The 17,538-nt window shown below is 38.6% G+C and overlaps 4 protein-coding genes and 1 long non-coding RNA gene across 7 annotated transcripts; 3 read left to right on the top strand and 2 right to left on the bottom strand.

Annotated features, from left to right (window-relative positions):
* The first annotated feature begins 426 nt into the window (after positions 1-426).
* On the top strand, positions 427-1,212 carry LOC140020219 (uncharacterized). Its single transcript, XM_072071557.1, has one exon. The coding sequence runs from the start codon at positions 427-429 to the stop codon at positions 1,210-1,212; it is 786 nt and encodes a 261-aa protein (XP_071927658.1).
* Positions 1,213-1,430: 218 nt separating this feature from the next.
* Positions 1,431-5,513, bottom strand: LOC113687504 (zinc finger BED domain-containing protein RICESLEEPER 2-like). The gene is made up of 3 exons (XM_072063917.1): positions 5,139-5,513; positions 1,975-4,083; positions 1,431-1,878 (listed from the first exon to the last, which is right to left on the bottom strand). Exons 2-3 carry the CDS (start codon positions 4,061-4,063, stop codon positions 1,835-1,837), a joined length of 2,133 nt encoding a protein of 710 aa, XP_071920018.1. The 5' UTR covers positions 4,064-4,083; positions 5,139-5,513; the 3' UTR covers positions 1,431-1,834.
* LOC140020203 (uncharacterized) lies at positions 4,516-8,886 on the top strand. Its single transcript, XM_072071556.1, has 3 exons — positions 4,516-4,519; positions 5,146-5,450; positions 5,752-8,886. The coding sequence occupies exons 1-3, from the start codon at positions 4,516-4,518 to the stop codon at positions 8,884-8,886; spliced, it is 3,444 nt and encodes a 1,147-aa protein (XP_071927657.1).
* Positions 8,887-9,787: 901 nt separating this feature from the next.
* LOC140013780 (uncharacterized) lies at positions 9,788-12,857 on the top strand. 3 transcript variants are annotated; one of them, XM_072063904.1, is made up of 3 exons: positions 9,788-12,134; positions 12,270-12,445; positions 12,546-12,857. In XM_072063904.1, exon 1 carries the CDS (start codon positions 9,823-9,825, stop codon positions 11,644-11,646), a length of 1,824 nt encoding a protein of 607 aa, XP_071920005.1. In that variant the 5' UTR covers positions 9,788-9,822; the 3' UTR covers positions 11,647-12,134; positions 12,270-12,445; positions 12,546-12,857. The 3 variants fall into 3 exon arrangements, with proteins under 3 accessions (XP_071920005.1, XP_071919997.1, XP_071920000.1); XM_072063896.1 differs by having other exon boundaries at positions 12,265-12,445; XM_072063899.1 differs by having other exon boundaries at positions 12,221-12,445.
* A 50-nt stretch (positions 12,858-12,907) lies between these two features.
* Positions 12,908-15,219, bottom strand: LOC140013792 (uncharacterized). Its single transcript, XR_011820621.1, has 2 exons — positions 13,386-15,219; positions 12,908-12,947 (listed from the first exon to the last, which is right to left on the bottom strand). It is a non-coding gene; the product is annotated as an uncharacterized lncRNA (long non-coding RNA).
* Between the last annotated feature and the right edge of the window lie 2,319 nt (positions 15,220-17,538).

Below are 17,538 nucleotides of genomic sequence, written 5' to 3'. Positions count from 1 at the left end.
CTAGGGACGAAAATAGTATTTTTGTGAAATGTGAGGGATGAAATCGATTATTTTCCCTTTATAGTTCTACATTTTTTCCAATAACTATTATTGGTACTACTTGTATCTTAAATTCCTTGGTTAGTCATTTGATTTCATGATATTAATTTGGTTTCCTAGTTAGTTATTTGGGAAAATGATCGGTTTCATCCTTCACATTTCACAAAAATATTATTTTCGTCCCTCACTTTTAAAATGAACAAATTTCATCCTTGACATTTAAAAACTGAAATTATTACATCCCTGAACCCAAATTTCAAATTGAGGGAGGCTAACAACCTCCTCTCCCCAAATTTAATATTTTTAAGTGAAACCAAAAACAGATTTTGTTATATGAAAAAGGTCCAAAAAATACTGAGATTTGAGGAAAGTGTGATTGTGGAAGCTATGGATAGGAAAGAAGGGATGGCCTTGTTTTGGAACAATGATATAGAGGTTAGGAAAGTGGTAACAACTGCCCTCACCATAGAGGCACTAGTGTTTGATCCGGATACTCAAATTGAGTGGTGGTTTATTGGGGTTTACATGAGCTGTGATGTTAACATAAGGAAACATCAGTGGGAAGTTTTGACAAGGAGACAACAATTGTGGGGGGACAAATGGCTGTTAGCAGGGGATTTCAATGACATTCTCTCCAATGAAGAGAAGTGGGGAGGGAGAGCAAGAGATGACAGAAGTTTCAAGGATTTTAATAGGTTTATAGAGCATAACAGCCTTGTGGACCTAGGATTTACGGGTAACCCCTGGACATGGAGCAACAATTGGGAAGGTGAGGGGGAGATTAGGCAAAGATTGGACAGGGGCCTGAGCACTGTAAGCTGGGGTCAAATTTTTGATAAAACTAAATGTGACCATGTGGAAACTCTGGGATCAGACCATAGTATGCTGCTTATCGACAATTGGCCTAGAGCAGAAAAACGAAGATCAAGATTTTTCTTTGATAAGAGATGGCTCAAAAGGGAGGACATTAATCAAGTGGTTGAGCAAGCTTGGAAACACCCAGTTGAAGAGAACACTATGTACAAGATCACTAGACAGATTGCTAACTGCAGAGTGGCTCTTCTCAAATGGAAAAACAACTTCACAGGGAACTCTTTGCTAAGAATCAATCAAGTTAAGCTTCAGATTAAGGAGATCAAGGAATCTAAGGACTCAGGAGTTAAGGATAAGTAGGGGTGAGCATCGAATTCGAATTCGGTAGGTTGAAATCGGTAATTTTCGGTAAATGGTGTTGGGATATTTCGACCTAATTCGTATTCGAATTACCAAATTCCGAATTCGAATTCAATTCGGATTGAATTCGGTAAACACGAATTGACCGAATTGACCGAATTCCTGAAGCAATTGCAGCCTGTTTTGCTTTGTATAATAAAATAATTTCTAGCAATAAAATAAGTGCTGTTCACAATTATCATTCATAAAGCTGCACCAAAATAATCAAAAAATAGAAGTAGTAATCACGTCCATAGGCACAATAGCCAGATGATTGCACTACCAAATCACAACATATAAAACCTCTTCCCAGTAGCTAACGCCTACCAGTTCAAAACAGCATTACTTAAGAAATCACAAATCCAAACAGAATCTAGAAAACTTCAAAATTACTAACTATCCCAAACTTCATACATATCCAGAAATGACAAATCCACAAATCCAGAAATCATAAATCCACAATCAGAAATTACAGAAATCAATCCAGAAATCATAAAGGTCAATTATCTAGAAACAATCCACAATCCACAAGAACAAACAATTATAGGTGGTTCAACTCTCAAACTTCAGCATTTGTGACCTCTCAAAGGTCAATTACAGTTGATTCAGTTCCGGTCTTCAGCAACTCTGCAAGAACAAACAAAATTCATGAAGTATCATAAAGGCAATTATTAGAAATAAAGAAATACTTCAAATTTTGCAATAAAAATTTTGATAGCATACCAGATTCGAAGGCTTCAAGTTCTTCCAGATTTTCTTCTACATTTAATTCTGTCTTGGAGGACCGAAACCAATCTTGAGCACATATTAAACTTTGCACAATTCTAGGAGTCAAAGAACTCCTAAATGTATCAAGAACACGACTTCCGGTACTAAAAGCAGATTCGGAGGCCACAGTAGAAATTGGGACTGCTAACACATCACGAGCAAGTTTTGAAAGGATTGGGAATCTAAGGCTATTGGCCTTCCACCATAACAAGATATCAAATCTCTCATCATTTTCCTCACAATCCTCATTCAAATATTTCTCTAATTCAGATTTTGCATCCCTATCCCCAAGTTCCATTTTTCTCTTCTTAAACTCCAACTTGTACCGATCAGTGATTGTTTTAGAGGCATTCCCATGTCCATAAAATGTAGTTTTACTCCTTTGAGATTCACTTGAAAGTGAAGAAACATGAGACACAGAATTTGAGGCAGGTGTGTTGAGCATCTTGTATTCATTAAACAGCTCAAACATTGCATCTTTTGCAAGGCCAGCTATTGTTGTACCATCGGACTCACCATACATTTGGCAAACCACAAATTCAAGGTATTCAAGTTTAGTTCGAGGATCAAGCATGGAGGAAATAAAAATCAGCATATTCATCTTTTCAATCTTTCCCCAATACTTATCATATTTCTCCTTCATTGATCTTGCCATTGAACTTAATTCTTCATTATCACTTGCTGCCATTTCAATTAAAATGCCATGTATGTGACTAATATCAGTGAAAAAATTATTTGAAGTCACATATTTGGAACCAGAAACCTTCACAGTTAGCTGATAAAAGTTCTCCAAAAAAATTACCAAGAATCTAGCTTTTGTCCAATCAGATTTTGTTGGCAGATTTTCTAACTCTTGAAGCATGTAAGGATCCTGCTCCTCGAACCTCTCAAAAGCCCGTTCAAACCTTTGAGCCGTGTCTAGCATTAGATATGTAGAATTCCACCTAGTAGAGACATCTAAACAGAGCAATCTTTTGCATTCAATTTTTTCAATTTCCACACATTCCTTGAATTTTTTCAATCTAGAAGGTGACTGTCTAACATATCTAACTGCTGCCCTGATACAATCAACTGATTCCCCCAGTTTTTTGATGCCATCATTAACAATTAGATTCACTATGTGAGCTACACATCTCACATGAGTCCATTTCCCCCCTAACACAGCTTTCCCCCAATTTTGAAGTTTTCCTCGTAAATAGCTGACAGCTACATCATTGGAACTTGCATTGTCAACTGTAACAGTTAGGATATCATCAACTCCCCATTCTAGTAGACACTTTTCTATGGCCTTACCAACTTCAGTTCCCTTGTGACTAGTAATAGGACAGAAATTTAGGATCTTTTTGTTCAGTTTCCAATCATTATCTATGAAATGGGCAGTGAGGCACATATAGTTTATCCTTTGAATGGATGTCCAAGAATCTGTGGTTAGACAAATTTTGCCACTGTTATTCTTCAAGAGATGTTTCAACTTAATTTTTTCATCTAAATACAGCTGATAGCAATCTCTAGAAATAGTCCACCTCGAAGGAATTCTAAATGATGGACAAGCAGTCCGCATCATGTATTGAAAACCTCTACCCTCTACATGTTTAAATGGCAATTCATCAACAATTACCATATAAGCTATGCTTTTTCTAATGGCTTCCGCATCAAATTTCCAACTTATGAGTGCCCCTTTAACCTCTCCCTCTAATGTTTCAGTTTCACCCAAACACAAAGTAGCCTGGCCAGTGTGCTTATTTTTAGGATTTAGAGGACATTTAGCTACATGAGTATTAAGGGGAGTCGTACCATGACTTTTGGGATCCGCGGCTATGTCCTTCTCACAGTATTTGCAAATTGCATGACGAACTCCATTCACATGCTTTACATGAAAATGATCCCAAGCTTTGGACCTCTTCTTGTACTCTCCTCTTTTCTTGCCAAAACCAGATTCTTCACAGCTTTGTGTTGTAGGACTAGGAAGAAGACCTCTAGATGATCCTTCTTGTTCTAACTCATTGTGACTTGGATTACTCTCACCCTCATTAGTAGTAGACATACCTTAAGTTTTGCGAGAATCTGAGCAAATAAATTATACAATTTAGTGCAACAATCATTTAGCAATAAAATTGAAATAAAAGACTAGATGAAATTGAAGAACCAACTCAGGACAACATTCAATGAACGCTGAGAAAATCAACTAGAGACACAATGAGTGCTGTCTGGGAATGTTTTTACTAAGACCACAAAGTCCCACGCACAAACAAAAGCATTAGTAATTAATCTAACATCGAAATTCCAATTATATGATAAAGCTGCATAATTACAAGGTCACTCCCATACAAGCAACAGTATGCTCTTGACTCCTAGTCATTTAAGTGGGCATCAATCATCTTCATCCTAAGCAGCATTGCAATCGTAAGCAGTAACATCAGTTGCTACTGGTAAATTTGAAGCTTAATGATAGCCTAGAATAATGTTTACTTTTCTCCTTTCAGATAATCGAAGACAATGGGTATTGGAGTATGTATTCTAGTGGCCAGATAATTGGCACATGTGATAATCTGTACAAAAGACTTCCCACTAATGCCATGACAAAACAGAGGCCAAAACCTCAAAAAAAATATATGGAACAGATCTAAAGCTTTAAATGAAGAAATGAACCAATTTCGACATTGACTTGAGTTCAACAGTCTATCCATTTTGGCAATTCACACGAATAAAACGTCCACGGTCACTTAATACCAGGCAATGTTTCCATTAACAATAATACCTGACAGGACAAAAAATCCAGGAATCAACATTAGATGATTTGTAAATGCAAAGATTAAGAAGAAGAGAGGGAGAACCGGCTCAAGTTTGCTGCACTAGAAGAAGAATGAAACTGATCCAAGTTTGCTCAAGTTTGTACCGGCTCAACTACTCTTATCCAATTCAAAAACTCATAACTTTTATCAAGATTCAATCAGGAAGGAAATTGAGCATCAAACATCATACAAGTTCCACTGAAATTAAATTAGCCCATATAAAAAAACTAGCAAATTAAACAACGACATCCAGAATCAAATACCAAAAGAAAAAAAAAACACCAAATGAAAATCCAATTATTGAGTCTTTTTCATAAACCCATTTACCTGATAGGCTTATCCAAGGCTTCACTGGAATCAGCACTAGCGAACTGTGGTCCTGGACCTCCTGGTGATAGTGGATGCTCCGCTCGGTCAGCAATGGTGAAACCTCGGTCAGAATGGGAAACGGAGAAAGAGTGGACTGAGCAGAGGAGAGGAAAGGACAGAGGACTGACTGAGGAGAGGACTGAGCAGAATGAGGAGAGGAGAAGAAACGAGAGAAAGAGGGGAACTGAGGAAGATGGGACTGCGCCGCGGGCCGCGGCAGTGCAGAGGAGCGAGAGGAAGAGGGGACGAAGAGCGGAATTAGGGCACCACGTCTGAAAATCTGAAATTGGACCAATATGAATATCGGACATAATGAACTATTTCCTATGTAACTTAATTCGGGAATTTCGAAATTGAAAACGGTATATTATTACCGCTTTACCGAAATGAATTCGAATTCGGTATATCCGAATTCAAAAACTATAAAATCGTTTTCGAACCTAATTCGATTTCAACTTGTACTATATCCCCGATTTACCGACCGAATTACCGAATTACCAAATTCGATTTACCAAATTGAAATCGATTTCGGTCGGTAAATCGGTATTTACCGTAATTGCTCACCCCTAAGGATAAGATTGCAGACTTGAAGAAGCAGCTGAAAGAGGCTTACTCTGATGAAGAGCAGTATTGGGCTCAGAAAGCAAGGATTGATTGGTTGAGAGAAGGAGATAAGAACACCAAATTTTTTCATGCTTGTGTGAAGGGAAGAAGAAGGAGAAACAGAATGCTTAACATTCAAAGGGAGGATGGAACTTGGACAAATAGTGAGGAGGAGCTGGGAATGGAAATAGCTGATTATTATAGAGGCCTTTTCTCCAGTTCAGGGAGTGAGGGGATAGCAGAGATTCTTCATGGTATATCTCCTACTATCACTACTGAGATGAATGCTAAGTTAACTAGAGAAATTAATGAGAGGGAGATTAAATCAGCTCTTTTTTCCATGAATCCTAATAAGGCTCCAGGTCAAGATGGTATGTCTCCCTTGTTTTTTCAAAAATTCTGGCATGTTGTTAAACCTGATTTAGTTGCAGCCATTAAGCATTTTTTCCAATCTGGCAATTTGCCTAAGTCTTGGAATCACACGATCATCTCCCTCATACCCAAAATTCAGAATCCTACTAACTTGAAGAGCTATAGGCCAATTAGCCTCTGTAATGTTGTGTACAAAGTGATTTCAAAAATATTGGCCAATAGACTGAAGAATGTTTTAAGCCTCTGCATTAGTAAAAATCAGTCAGCTTTTATCCCAGGCAGGCAAATCCTTGATAATGTCATTTTGTCTCATGAGTATTTGCATTACATGAAAAATAAGAATCAAGGACAGAATGGTTTTATGGCTGTGAAGCTGGACATGTCCAAGGCCTACGACAGAGTGGAGTGGAAATTCCTTGATGCCATGATGGAAAAGATGGGCTACTGTACAGTCTGGAGGAATTGGATATGGAGTTGCCTCTCCTCAGTTACATACTCCTTCAGCATTAATGGAGTACCTAAAGAGTTTGTAACTCCAGAAAGAGGAATAAGACAAGGTGACCCACTGTCACCTTACCTTTTCCTTTTATGTTCAGAAGGGTTCTCCAATTTACTGAAGCAAGCTGAGGAAGAGAAAAGGATCTCAGGGATGAAGATTAGTAGGTATGGACCAAGCATGACTCACCTGTTTTTTGCGGATGATTCATTGATTTTCTGTAAAGCTGAAAGAGAGGAAGCCAGGGAACTCATTCAAATTTTGAGGAAGTATGAGAAGGGGTCTGGTCAATCTATAAACCTGGAAAAGTCCTCAGTTTTCTTCAGCAGCAATGTTAGTTATCAGAGGAAAAGGGAAGTGATCCTAAGCCTAGGCACAATTCAGGTGGCTACTCAAGGGAAATATCTGGGGCTCCCTATGGTGATAACAAGATCAAAACAGCAAGTTTTTGGATACATTAAGGATAGTATCAGTAGAAGAATGAAAAGCTGGAAGAACAAGTTGCTTAGCCAAGGAGGGAAAGAAGTGTTATTGAAGGCAGTTTCCATGGCAATGCCAGTTTATACAATGTCCTGTTTTATACTCCCTAAAAAATTGTGTAAAGAGGTGACCTCCATGTTAGCTAACTACTGGTGGGGAGAAAAGGATGGAAAAGATAAAATGCACTGGTGTTCATGGGGGAGATTGGCTAAAGAGAAAAAAGATGGAGGATTGGGGTTTAAAGACTTGCAGACTTTCAACAAAGCCTTGCTGGCTAAACTGGTATGGAGATTGATTTCCAAACCAAATTTATTAGTCAGCAAGGTTTTGAGAGCAAAGTATTTCCATAGGGACTCAATCTTTAAATGCAAAGTCCCAAAGTGTGCTTCCTGGATTTGGCAAAGTATGATGAAGGTGAGAGATTTTGTGCAAAATGGTACTAGGAAGAAGATTGGCAATGGCAAGTCTACAAATATTTGGGAGGATAAATGGATCCCAGGAAACAAGGATTGGAAAGTCACAACTGCAAGGCCTCAGAATTGCAATATCAGAAGTGTAGATGAGCTGATCAGTGGCTTTAGATGGAGGAAACCTTTGGTATACAGAACATTCAACAGGAAGGATGCTGACGAAATTCTGGATATCCCTATAAGTATCTCAGGAAGTGAAGACAGCAACTACTGGATACATAGTGGCAATGGCATCTATACGGTCAACTCTGGATACAAGGCTTTGAGCAGAGATGCAACCCAACACATAGGAAGAGGAGTTGATGAGGCAGAAACGAGTTCAGCAAACTTCAATGGAAAGCAATGGAAGTGGTTGTGGAAGCTAAAAGTCAAAAGCAAAATAAAACACTTCATTTGGAGGAGCCTAAATGGGCTACTGCCAGTTAATGCTTTGGTGTTTAATAGAACTCACCATGGAGATCCAATATGTGAGGGTTGTGGAGAACATAGTGAGTCTATTGAACATATGTTTTTTCAATGCAGCAGAGCTCAAGAGGTATGGAAAATGGCTCCAATACAGTGGGATGGGCTATCTGGACAGTCAGGGAATTTTAGAGTTTGGTGGACTGCATTGCTAGAAGCTTCATGTAGGAAAAAGGGGAGGGAGCATATAGAGCTTACCACGAATATCCTTTGGCAAATTTGGAAAAGGAGAAATGAATGGAAGTTTAATGCTAAACGAAAGCATCCTTGGAAAACAGTCAATAAGGCACAACAGGAATGGCAGGAGCAAGCTTCAGCTTGGAGTACTGAGACAATGACCCCTGGGGATGCTGGAAGGGAAGGTGACGAAGTAGAACCAATGGAGGTACGAAGTGATGAAATGCATATCAAATTATCAATTAGTGTACAGGAACAATCCAAAAGGGTTGGTATTGGGATTTTAGCAACTAACCACAGCTATCAGGTGGTGGCAGCCTGGGCACCAGTTGATAGGATATCAGTTAATCAGTTGCAGACTATAGCAGAAGCTGTGAAGATGGCCATTATAAAGGCCAGACATCAGCAATGGCAGAAAATCTCAGTCCATGTTCCCAGCCCACAACTGCTGAAAGTGTTTACGTCAGGAGTGGCTAAGGATATCAAAATATCTACTTTGGCTGATGATATTAACAACCTCAGAGCATTGTTCCAAAAATGCTCCTTTTGCCTAGATAGGAGATTAGATAAAAGAAGTGATTTGATTAGTGATTATGCCTTAGGCATTCTTCAAGATGAGGGATGGATTAACCCTCAGTGTTTCTAACACTTTTGTATAGAACTCATTGGGCCTTTGCTCATATAAGTGTACATCTTTTGCCAATCAATACAAAAACTACCGTTGCAGAAAAAAAAAAAGAACCCAAATTTCAATCTGAATCAAATCACCAATCAACCTGATTACAAATTTCGGGGGTGTAATTGATAGATCACTTGGTTAACTCAACTTGATATTCATGTGAAAATTAATGAATCTAAAAATAAAAAATTATAACATAAAAAAGAAAGATTAATCTTTCCTACATTATCATTGTATATACTGACGGTTTTATGTACCACCATATCATTTTAATTTAAATTTAAACACCAAATTTTATATTTATGATACACATCTAGATTCGCAAGCGGATATACTAACAGTGCATGAAAAGATTTACCAAAAAAAAAAAAACTCTACTATTCCAAGACAAAGAATGGTCTTTTATGTTATAATTTTTATTTTTTTGGCTTAATAAATGTCATGTGAATATGATGAAGTTGACCGAATGATCTATCGATTCTATTTTTGAAATTTATTACTGAGTTATTGGATGGTTTGATTCATATTGAAAATTAGGTTCAGGGATGTAATAGCTCTAATTTTTAAATGTCAAGGATGAATTTGCTTTATTTTAAAAATGAGGGATGAAAAGAATATTTTTGCGAAATGTGAAGGATGAAACATGTCATTTTCCCTAGTTATTTTATTTGAATTCGAGAAAGAATCTAATAGCTAGTTATTTTAAACTATTAAGAATGACCAAAGTATAATAACAAAAAATGTACATGTCCAGCCTAGGTTTGGGCCACAGTTTCCATCACATTTTGTGTTGGCTCGACTTAGAGTCCGTCAATTTACCGTACAGCCCAAGCCCAATGCTTGTTAAAAGTCCCTCCATTGGAACCCGCCACCTGCTCTGTCCAAGCGGCTTAGAGTGCAGAGATGATTAGAAAATCCTCAGCTTGCTTTGCTTCTGCAACTACAATTTCAAGAATCGTTCGCAGAGGTGAGCTTTCAACGTTATTCCTTAAACCCTTTAGTCCCTCCTCAAAAACCTCGACCCCACTCCCAACCCCAGTTGATAAATTTCTCAAAACCGACTGTAAAAATGCCAAAGCCAACAACATCAACGATGCCTTGGACCATTTTGATCACATGCTTCAAATGCATCCCCCTTTACCCATGTCATATTTCAATTCGTTGTTGGCTGCTGTAGCTAAAAATAAGCATTATAATCATGTATATTCCATGTATGGTAGAATTTTGGACGCTGATTTAGAGCCTGATTTTATCACTCTCAATATTTTGCTTAATAGTTGTTGTACTCTGCAAAGGGTCAGTCTTGCTTTTGCTGTTTTGGGGGTTATTTACAGGAAGGGCTATAGGCCAAATATTGTAACTTTTACATCATTGATCAAGGGTATGGGTTTGGAGGGAAAGATTGGTGAAGCTGTACGACTTTTCAAGAAAATTATTGAGTTAGGTTGTCAACCTAACATTAAAACTTGGGGAATCTTGATAAATGCATTATGTAGGAGTGGACACTCGGAGAAGGCACTGGACCTGCACAGGAAAATGGGGAGTGGGACTGTTCCTTCTGGTTCTAAGTTTAAGACTAATTTAGTTTGTTATAGCACAATCATCGACGGACTTTGTAAGGAGGGTTTAATGGATAAGGCCAAAGAACTCTTTTTGGAGATGGAGGGGCAAAGGATATCTCCAGATGTGGTTGTTTATAGCTCATTGATCCACGGTCTGTGTGATGCGGGTGAGTGGGAGGAGGCTAAAGGTTTTTTCATTACCATGCTGGACCGGGGAATTCGTCCCAATGTTGTTACGTTTAACATCTTGATAAATGCACTTTGCAAAGAGGGGAAGCTGAGTGAGGCAAATGGGTTATTAGATTTGATGATTCAGAGGGTTGAAAATCCTGATGTTATTACCTTCAACACATTGATGGATGGACTTTGCTTGGAGGGTAAGGTTGATGATGCAAGGGAGTTGTTTGTTTCAATGGCTGCAAAAGGCCATGAATGTAACGTGATAAGCTACAATATATTGATCAATGGGTATTTCAAGTGCAGGAGGAGTGATGAAGCCATGAGGCTTTACAGAGAGATGGTGCAAAAGGGATGTAAACCAATGATTAGCACATTCAATTCTTTGCTAACTGGCCTTTTTCAAGACGGTATGGTTGAGGATGCAAGGAAATGTTTTGCAGATATGCAAGTTTATGGCATTACACCAGAGTCTTCTACTAATAATATATTACTGAGTGGATTTTGCAAGAATGATTGCCTTATGGAGGCCATGGAGTTGTTCCACAATCTGGAGAAAAGTGGATGTGAGCTGCAGATTGAAACCTTCAACTGCATCCTGGATGGGTTGTGCAAAGGAGGAAAACTCGATATTGCCATTGAGCTATTTGGCACATTATCTGAGAGAGGTTTGGTGCCAACTGTTGTTACGTATTCCATCATGATACATGGATTTTGTAAAGCTGGTAATTTGGAAAAGGCAAGTAATATGTTTTTGGAGATGGAGGAGAAAGGTTGTGCTCCTAATTTGGTCACCTTCAATACGCTTATGCGAGGTTTCTGTATTAGTAACGAGGCAGATAGAGTGATTGAACTTCTTCAGAGATTGGCAGAGAGAGAGTTTTTACCAGATGCATCTACTTTGTCTGTGGTGATAGACTTGCTGTCTAAGGATGACAGACATATGAAATACCTTAACCTGATACCTACCTTTCCTATCCAGGCTTAACCATAGAAAACATGCTAAACTATAGCAGCCTACATTGTATATTATTGGGAGAGATGCTATATAGGACAAATTGTTCATGTTGCAGTTCGGCGGTGGAGCCATAGAAGCATATATATTGGTATTAGTCATATGGGGTTATGCAGTATGTGTACAGGCAATAGTTTGGAAAACTTGTTTTTGCCAAAGGATGTTGATGATGCTGCAAAAGGGTCCACCTTGACTTAATGAGTGGTAGGAGGTTCAGGCACGTCCATGCTTGATTATTCCTTCCGTTCCTATGAACATGATGTGGTGGAGAGTAGCTGTACATTCAAAGAAGTTAAAAATATTTACGAAGCAAGTATATGAAAACCTTGATCTAACCCTTGTTTCTATTGTACAACACTTGCTTCAGATTGGTTTCCTCATGGTCTCCAACAGCAGTTTTAGACTTGTCTACAGTACCTGGGAACCGCTTAGTCTTGACGTGTGGCCTGAACTACTTTCAGGTATTTGCAGTGGCCTTGATAAACATTTTCTCCTTAGGATATTATGAACTTAACGAAACAATATGTTAATTTCTATTTCGTTCCAGTTTGAAGAAAGCTCATGATACTTCATATTTGCAATTGGATATAGTTTAGAGCAATGCCTGCATCCAGTTTCCATATTTGGACCAGTATACATGCTCACAGAAGGAAGAGGAGAATCCCCTTAATATTGCCAACAAGACTCGGTACTTCTGAATCAGATGGCTTGTGCTTTACACTCTGTTACTTGGAAATTGGAATTGAGTGTATAGCCATATCGCGCATGCAAGGTGAGCTTAATCTTTATAGTAACGTATATATGTGGACTCCCTCAAAATTGTTAATGAAATTCTGTGTTGGATCCTCTTCTCTCTTTCCTTTCTTTCCCAGATGCCAAGCAAACAAATAACAACACTCATCGGGCAACAAAAGCATGGCAGTTCTATGAGATTGGAAGAATTACTCTTACCGAGTAATGATGGGAGAAAATTAAAGTGCTGAAGTTAAAGTTTGTGAGTGATTAAAGTTTAGGTGTGGCTTTTATAATTTCAATGCCTGGTGATAGTGATGCTAAAAAAGATCTGCCTTTTGATTGGATTTCTTATGTTAGTGGTCCAATTCTTTCTTTGAGCTATTGGACTACGTATATGAACAAGTCAAAGAAGGAATGAAATACAGTAGCAGTAGCTATTACCTTCCAAATAGTAATAGACTTCATTCGCTTGTTTTCACACTTGGAACACCTATTGTTTGATGTTGGTCCTTGTGAAACCATTTGTTCCTTTCCACCAACTGGTTACATATAAGGTCGTGATATGGTGTTTGTTTACACCCAAAAGAAAGGAGAAGACAATTTAAAAAAAAAAAAAGGGAAAATAAACCATGATCTGGTAATGTATATATGGATGATAATCACTTAAAAATACATGCATTTTCCTTGTCAGAAGGAGGTCAAAGATAAAAGAAAAGCAGATGCTAGAGGACAAAAAGATGGAAAGAAAAAATGAGGGTGGCGAGCAGTGGACCTTTGGTAGGTGTAATGGAAAATGATATTAGCATTTGTAAAAAAGGTCTTTAGTACTCCATCTTCCCTTTAAAAGCATAAAAAGAAAAGATGGGAGTATCAGAGACTTTTCTAGAAGTGCCAATAACATCTTCCGGTGTAATTTGGTGTTGACAGAAATGTGCTGTTATCGGAATAGTATAATAATTATACGCACAAAAACTGACCTATTGGGTGGGCTCATAGCCTGAAACTTGTAATGTTGTCACTAGCCTGAATTGTGGAACAGACATGATGATCAACTGAGGCTTGCAGATGCATTGACGGACAGAAGAAAAATTTCATCAAACAGTCTAAGGTAGAGAAATACCATAACACGCCTCAATTAAAAGAGGAAGAACCAAGCAAAGCAAAGAGAAGGCTTATGCACGCACATCTTCTTTTCAGCAAAGAAGTTTTTTCGATAACCATCCTTGTCAACCGAATCTTGCAACTTGGAAGGGAAGATGACACAAACGGCACGCATTGGAAATTCGGTCACAGAACCATATCCTTTGAGCCCTTTATCCGTCTAAAGACACGAGCGTGAATAACAAGTTCGATTGCGCTGTACGCGTATGTGTGTATGTACATTATTGCATGGAATCATATTATTACTAAATGAGTTTTCCCATTTTTCCTACTTGACAAAACTTTCCTGTCGCGCCCACCGCCCAATTTGCAGAGCCACAGTCCTCCCGAGAAAAATTTTCCGCTCTCTCTTTTTCTTTTTGTGGAAGTGATGTGATCTGATCTTCTTCTTTCCGAGTCTGCAGTTAATAGTAGCGGAAAAGCATAAGAGAGGAATGGATCACTGGCAATCTTCGCGTTAAAATTCAAACCCAGATCCAATTTAGACAGGTCTTGGGTAGGGGAACACAGGCAGGCATCTATCCCAGCTGATCAGAGAGGACATGGGGTTCTCATTTTTTAGGCAATAAGCCATGAAACATATATTCTGGAAACAAATTAAGCAGACATTGGATCGTGATGAACTGACAACTGCAAAGCACAAAACAATGGACGATTTGAAGGATCTAAATTAGAAATCCAGGCTGTGCATGACAATACAAATACATAGGTAAGATTACAGTTACAACGAAGTTGGCTGTCTCACCTTTCACCTCCACATGACAAATTTTACAAAGCGATCCAATCCAATGCAGTCAATATTCAATTCGCCACATGCAACTCGAAGCTACCGTCTTACCATCTATATATATGCATATATATATATATGCACGTGTAGACAAACACGCACTCGCGGGGCGCAAAATTACCTGAAAGCAGTGATCATCATGATCATGATACACACACACACACACACACACACACCTTTTATCTATACCTGAAAGCAGTGATCATCATCATGATTTTATATGCTTTCCGGTTGATCATCTTGCTTTCTTCTTGGAGGGTTCGGGGACACATACCATCGAGATTAATCCCAAATCAACATCTTTTGTACCTTTTACGTCGGAAGATAAGAGAAGCCTGCAGCCATAAAATTAAATTAGGCTGTATGGCTGTGGTGGTGCCCTCCAAGTTGAGGGGAATGAAGCCTGGTCCGAAATCATTCAGGGACAAACCTCTCAGCTGCATATATACTGTACTCGAGCTCCTCACGGAGGATTTCGAACCAGACGACATTCCCCTCAACAATTATGAAGGGGTTTGCATGAACAACTGTTCGACTTGAGGAGGAGGAGGAGGAGGAGAGTAGTAGTCGAAAATGGGAGGAGGAATCAGCGATCCATCCATCACAGGGTTGTGATTTTGCCATGCATATTACTTTCCAATGGGGTCCTTATATACGTAAGGTGTGAGGAGAGAATCTTTGTCGGGTCACATGACATGGAGTCCACTTTCCAGTTTCCACACCACCCCCGCACGCAATTTCTACACATACGTAGGGAAACAATTCATTAGCAAATCATCTTACACAGGATATAGAGATGTTTGTTTAGCAGTATACTAAGACGTATCATATCATTACGTGACTTTTCGGATAGAAGATAAAACAGGATTTTGCTTCTCGGGTCACAGATCTGATCTAGTGGCTTCACCTCGTCCTCTACTAATTATAATTAGGTCAACTCAAAAGGGAGTCGCTCATACATACATATATATGTAGTTACCTTACAAAAGTAGGTGCATGATTCAAAGGTCTCGCATACCATTCAACAGCCCTTATACAAATTAATTCTTTAGAAGATTCGCATTCTGACTGCCATCTAAAGTTTCCAAATTCCAATAGCAAGTTCTCACCTTCATTTCATTTAACTATTGCAGATGGCTTCACAATCATGAAGTCAACGCCTGCATCAATAATATACAAGGTTATACAATCATAATGTTGTACGACTTTAAGGATTTCATGATTCCATATCCTTCCAAGAGTGTTGCTGCCAAATAAACTGATCAACAAGTCTAATCGTCAGACTTGCTATATGTTTGTTAAATTTGATCATGCATATAGCATTAACTAATTTTTTTTTTTACCTTAGATTGTTTTCTTGTCCAATATGTTAAGAACAACATTTCCTTTCCTAAATTAGGCTGCGTCATGAACATTTTTAAGGTACTTAATTGATACTTATTTTAGTTACGGTCATCAAGTAATATATCTTTATCCGATATTTATTTGTTCACAGAACCTCAGCATAAAGCTGAGTGAAGGTGCTTTCACGGTTGACTTGATTTAAAGGACATTGACATGTTGGTGCTTATTCTCAAGTAAAGGATATGTCTTTTGCTTCCCACTAGGGTAAAGGGAAGGTGGGTATTAGCGAACCTTAATTGATAATGATGATGATGATGACCATGATTTGAGCATATGTAGCTACTGCCGATGCCAAGCTTAAATTGCAAGCTTGGTAGAGCTACTACAGGTTGGCCTGTTGGGGCCTTTGTAAAATGAAATGAAATGAGCTGAAGCGGAGAAGAGTGGGAGAATGGAGAAAGTAGTAGATCTTGTTTTGTTAATTTGCTTAATTGGCCTTACCAAAGGATGAATGAGGTCGATAGATACTTCGTTGAATTAGGTGAAGCGTTTTCTTTCCTTTCTTCCTGTCGATTGTGCATGTGAGAATGACTTCCCGTTTTGCGGGGCATGCCACCGCAAGAAAACACATTTAAATTTTCATGCTCATATCTATTCTTAAAACCTAAAAATATTTTCGTTCCCGGATCTATTCTTGAAGCTTTGAGATATAGCTATACCTACATGATTTAAGAATTCTGACAGAAGTGTTCACATCTGTAATTGATTTGTGATCGATCCCTCACAAAAGAATTTAAGCCCTTGCGATCCTTCTCTTGTTTCTCCCTCTCAATTTTTTTTTTTTTTTTTTTTGTATTTTTTTAAATTACAAAAGGTATGGTTTTTTTACCCATCCCTCCCCCAAAAGAATTAAAAAAAAAATAAAAATCCAAGCAGGGCCTAAGTACGTAGCTGGAAACTTGAACATATCTTCAAGGCAGAGAGAAGAAGAAGAAGAACTCGGAAAATGCTGTTTGGTGTTAGGTAATTAAAGCAGTTTTACAGTGCATGGATGTGATTGGGTTCCTGTCGAGGGAGGAGTAAAGCTACCTTTCATAAAGCTAGAAAGGGCCGTAAGACATCAGACGTTTGACGCCACGCAGCTGCTAAATGTTCTTCAAGAATAAACATTAGAGCACCAATTCTGCTGATTGCCTGATAGTGATATCCCATTTTTGCAGCTCAAAAGATGTCTCTACTCTGTAGCACTTTATTTTTGGGACAACCTTTTCTCTCTGTGTTGTTACTTTCAGTTCCCTGTTTTTCCTTTTGTCTTCAACAATTTCCTTTAATCTCGCTTGCATTACTGCCTGTTCTAGTACTGAACCGCCTTCTAATTGAACTCCCTTCACTACTCCTGCTACGTACGCATGCCATACAGAGTTGTTACATCACTTTTTCTGGTTAAGCTTTGAAGAGATGAACTGCACAAAATAGATTTGTGCCTAGAGCTCTGTATTTGGAGGCGGGAGATCGTTCCTATCAATTATTAAGTCTGCTCAGGCATTTCATGCACTAAATCAGCCAGCCAAATCAAAGTCGTGTGCGGGTTGTTGTGAGTCCAAAATGACTGCTGCAATCCAACCCAAGAAGGGGAAAAAAAGTCCCAATACGTACAGTTTCCAGAACAAGCTGAGGACTTCAGCAGCTTATGATTGATCTTGAACAAGATTGATTAATTATGCCGATCAGTGTAACTTCGAGAATTGCAAAATAATTGACTGTCTAAGAGGTAATCTGCATCATCTGTTCCTCGTGGCAAGTCCTCGTCGAGAACGCAGGCCCAAAATCAATCTGCA

This window comes from Coffea arabica, chromosome 1e, assembly GCF_036785885.1.
Source record: "Coffea arabica cultivar ET-39 chromosome 1e, Coffea Arabica ET-39 HiFi, whole genome shotgun sequence".
Classification (NCBI taxonomy): domain Eukaryota; kingdom Viridiplantae; phylum Streptophyta; class Magnoliopsida; order Gentianales; family Rubiaceae; genus Coffea; species Coffea arabica.
This window is presented reverse-complemented; position numbering and strand designations above follow the sequence as displayed.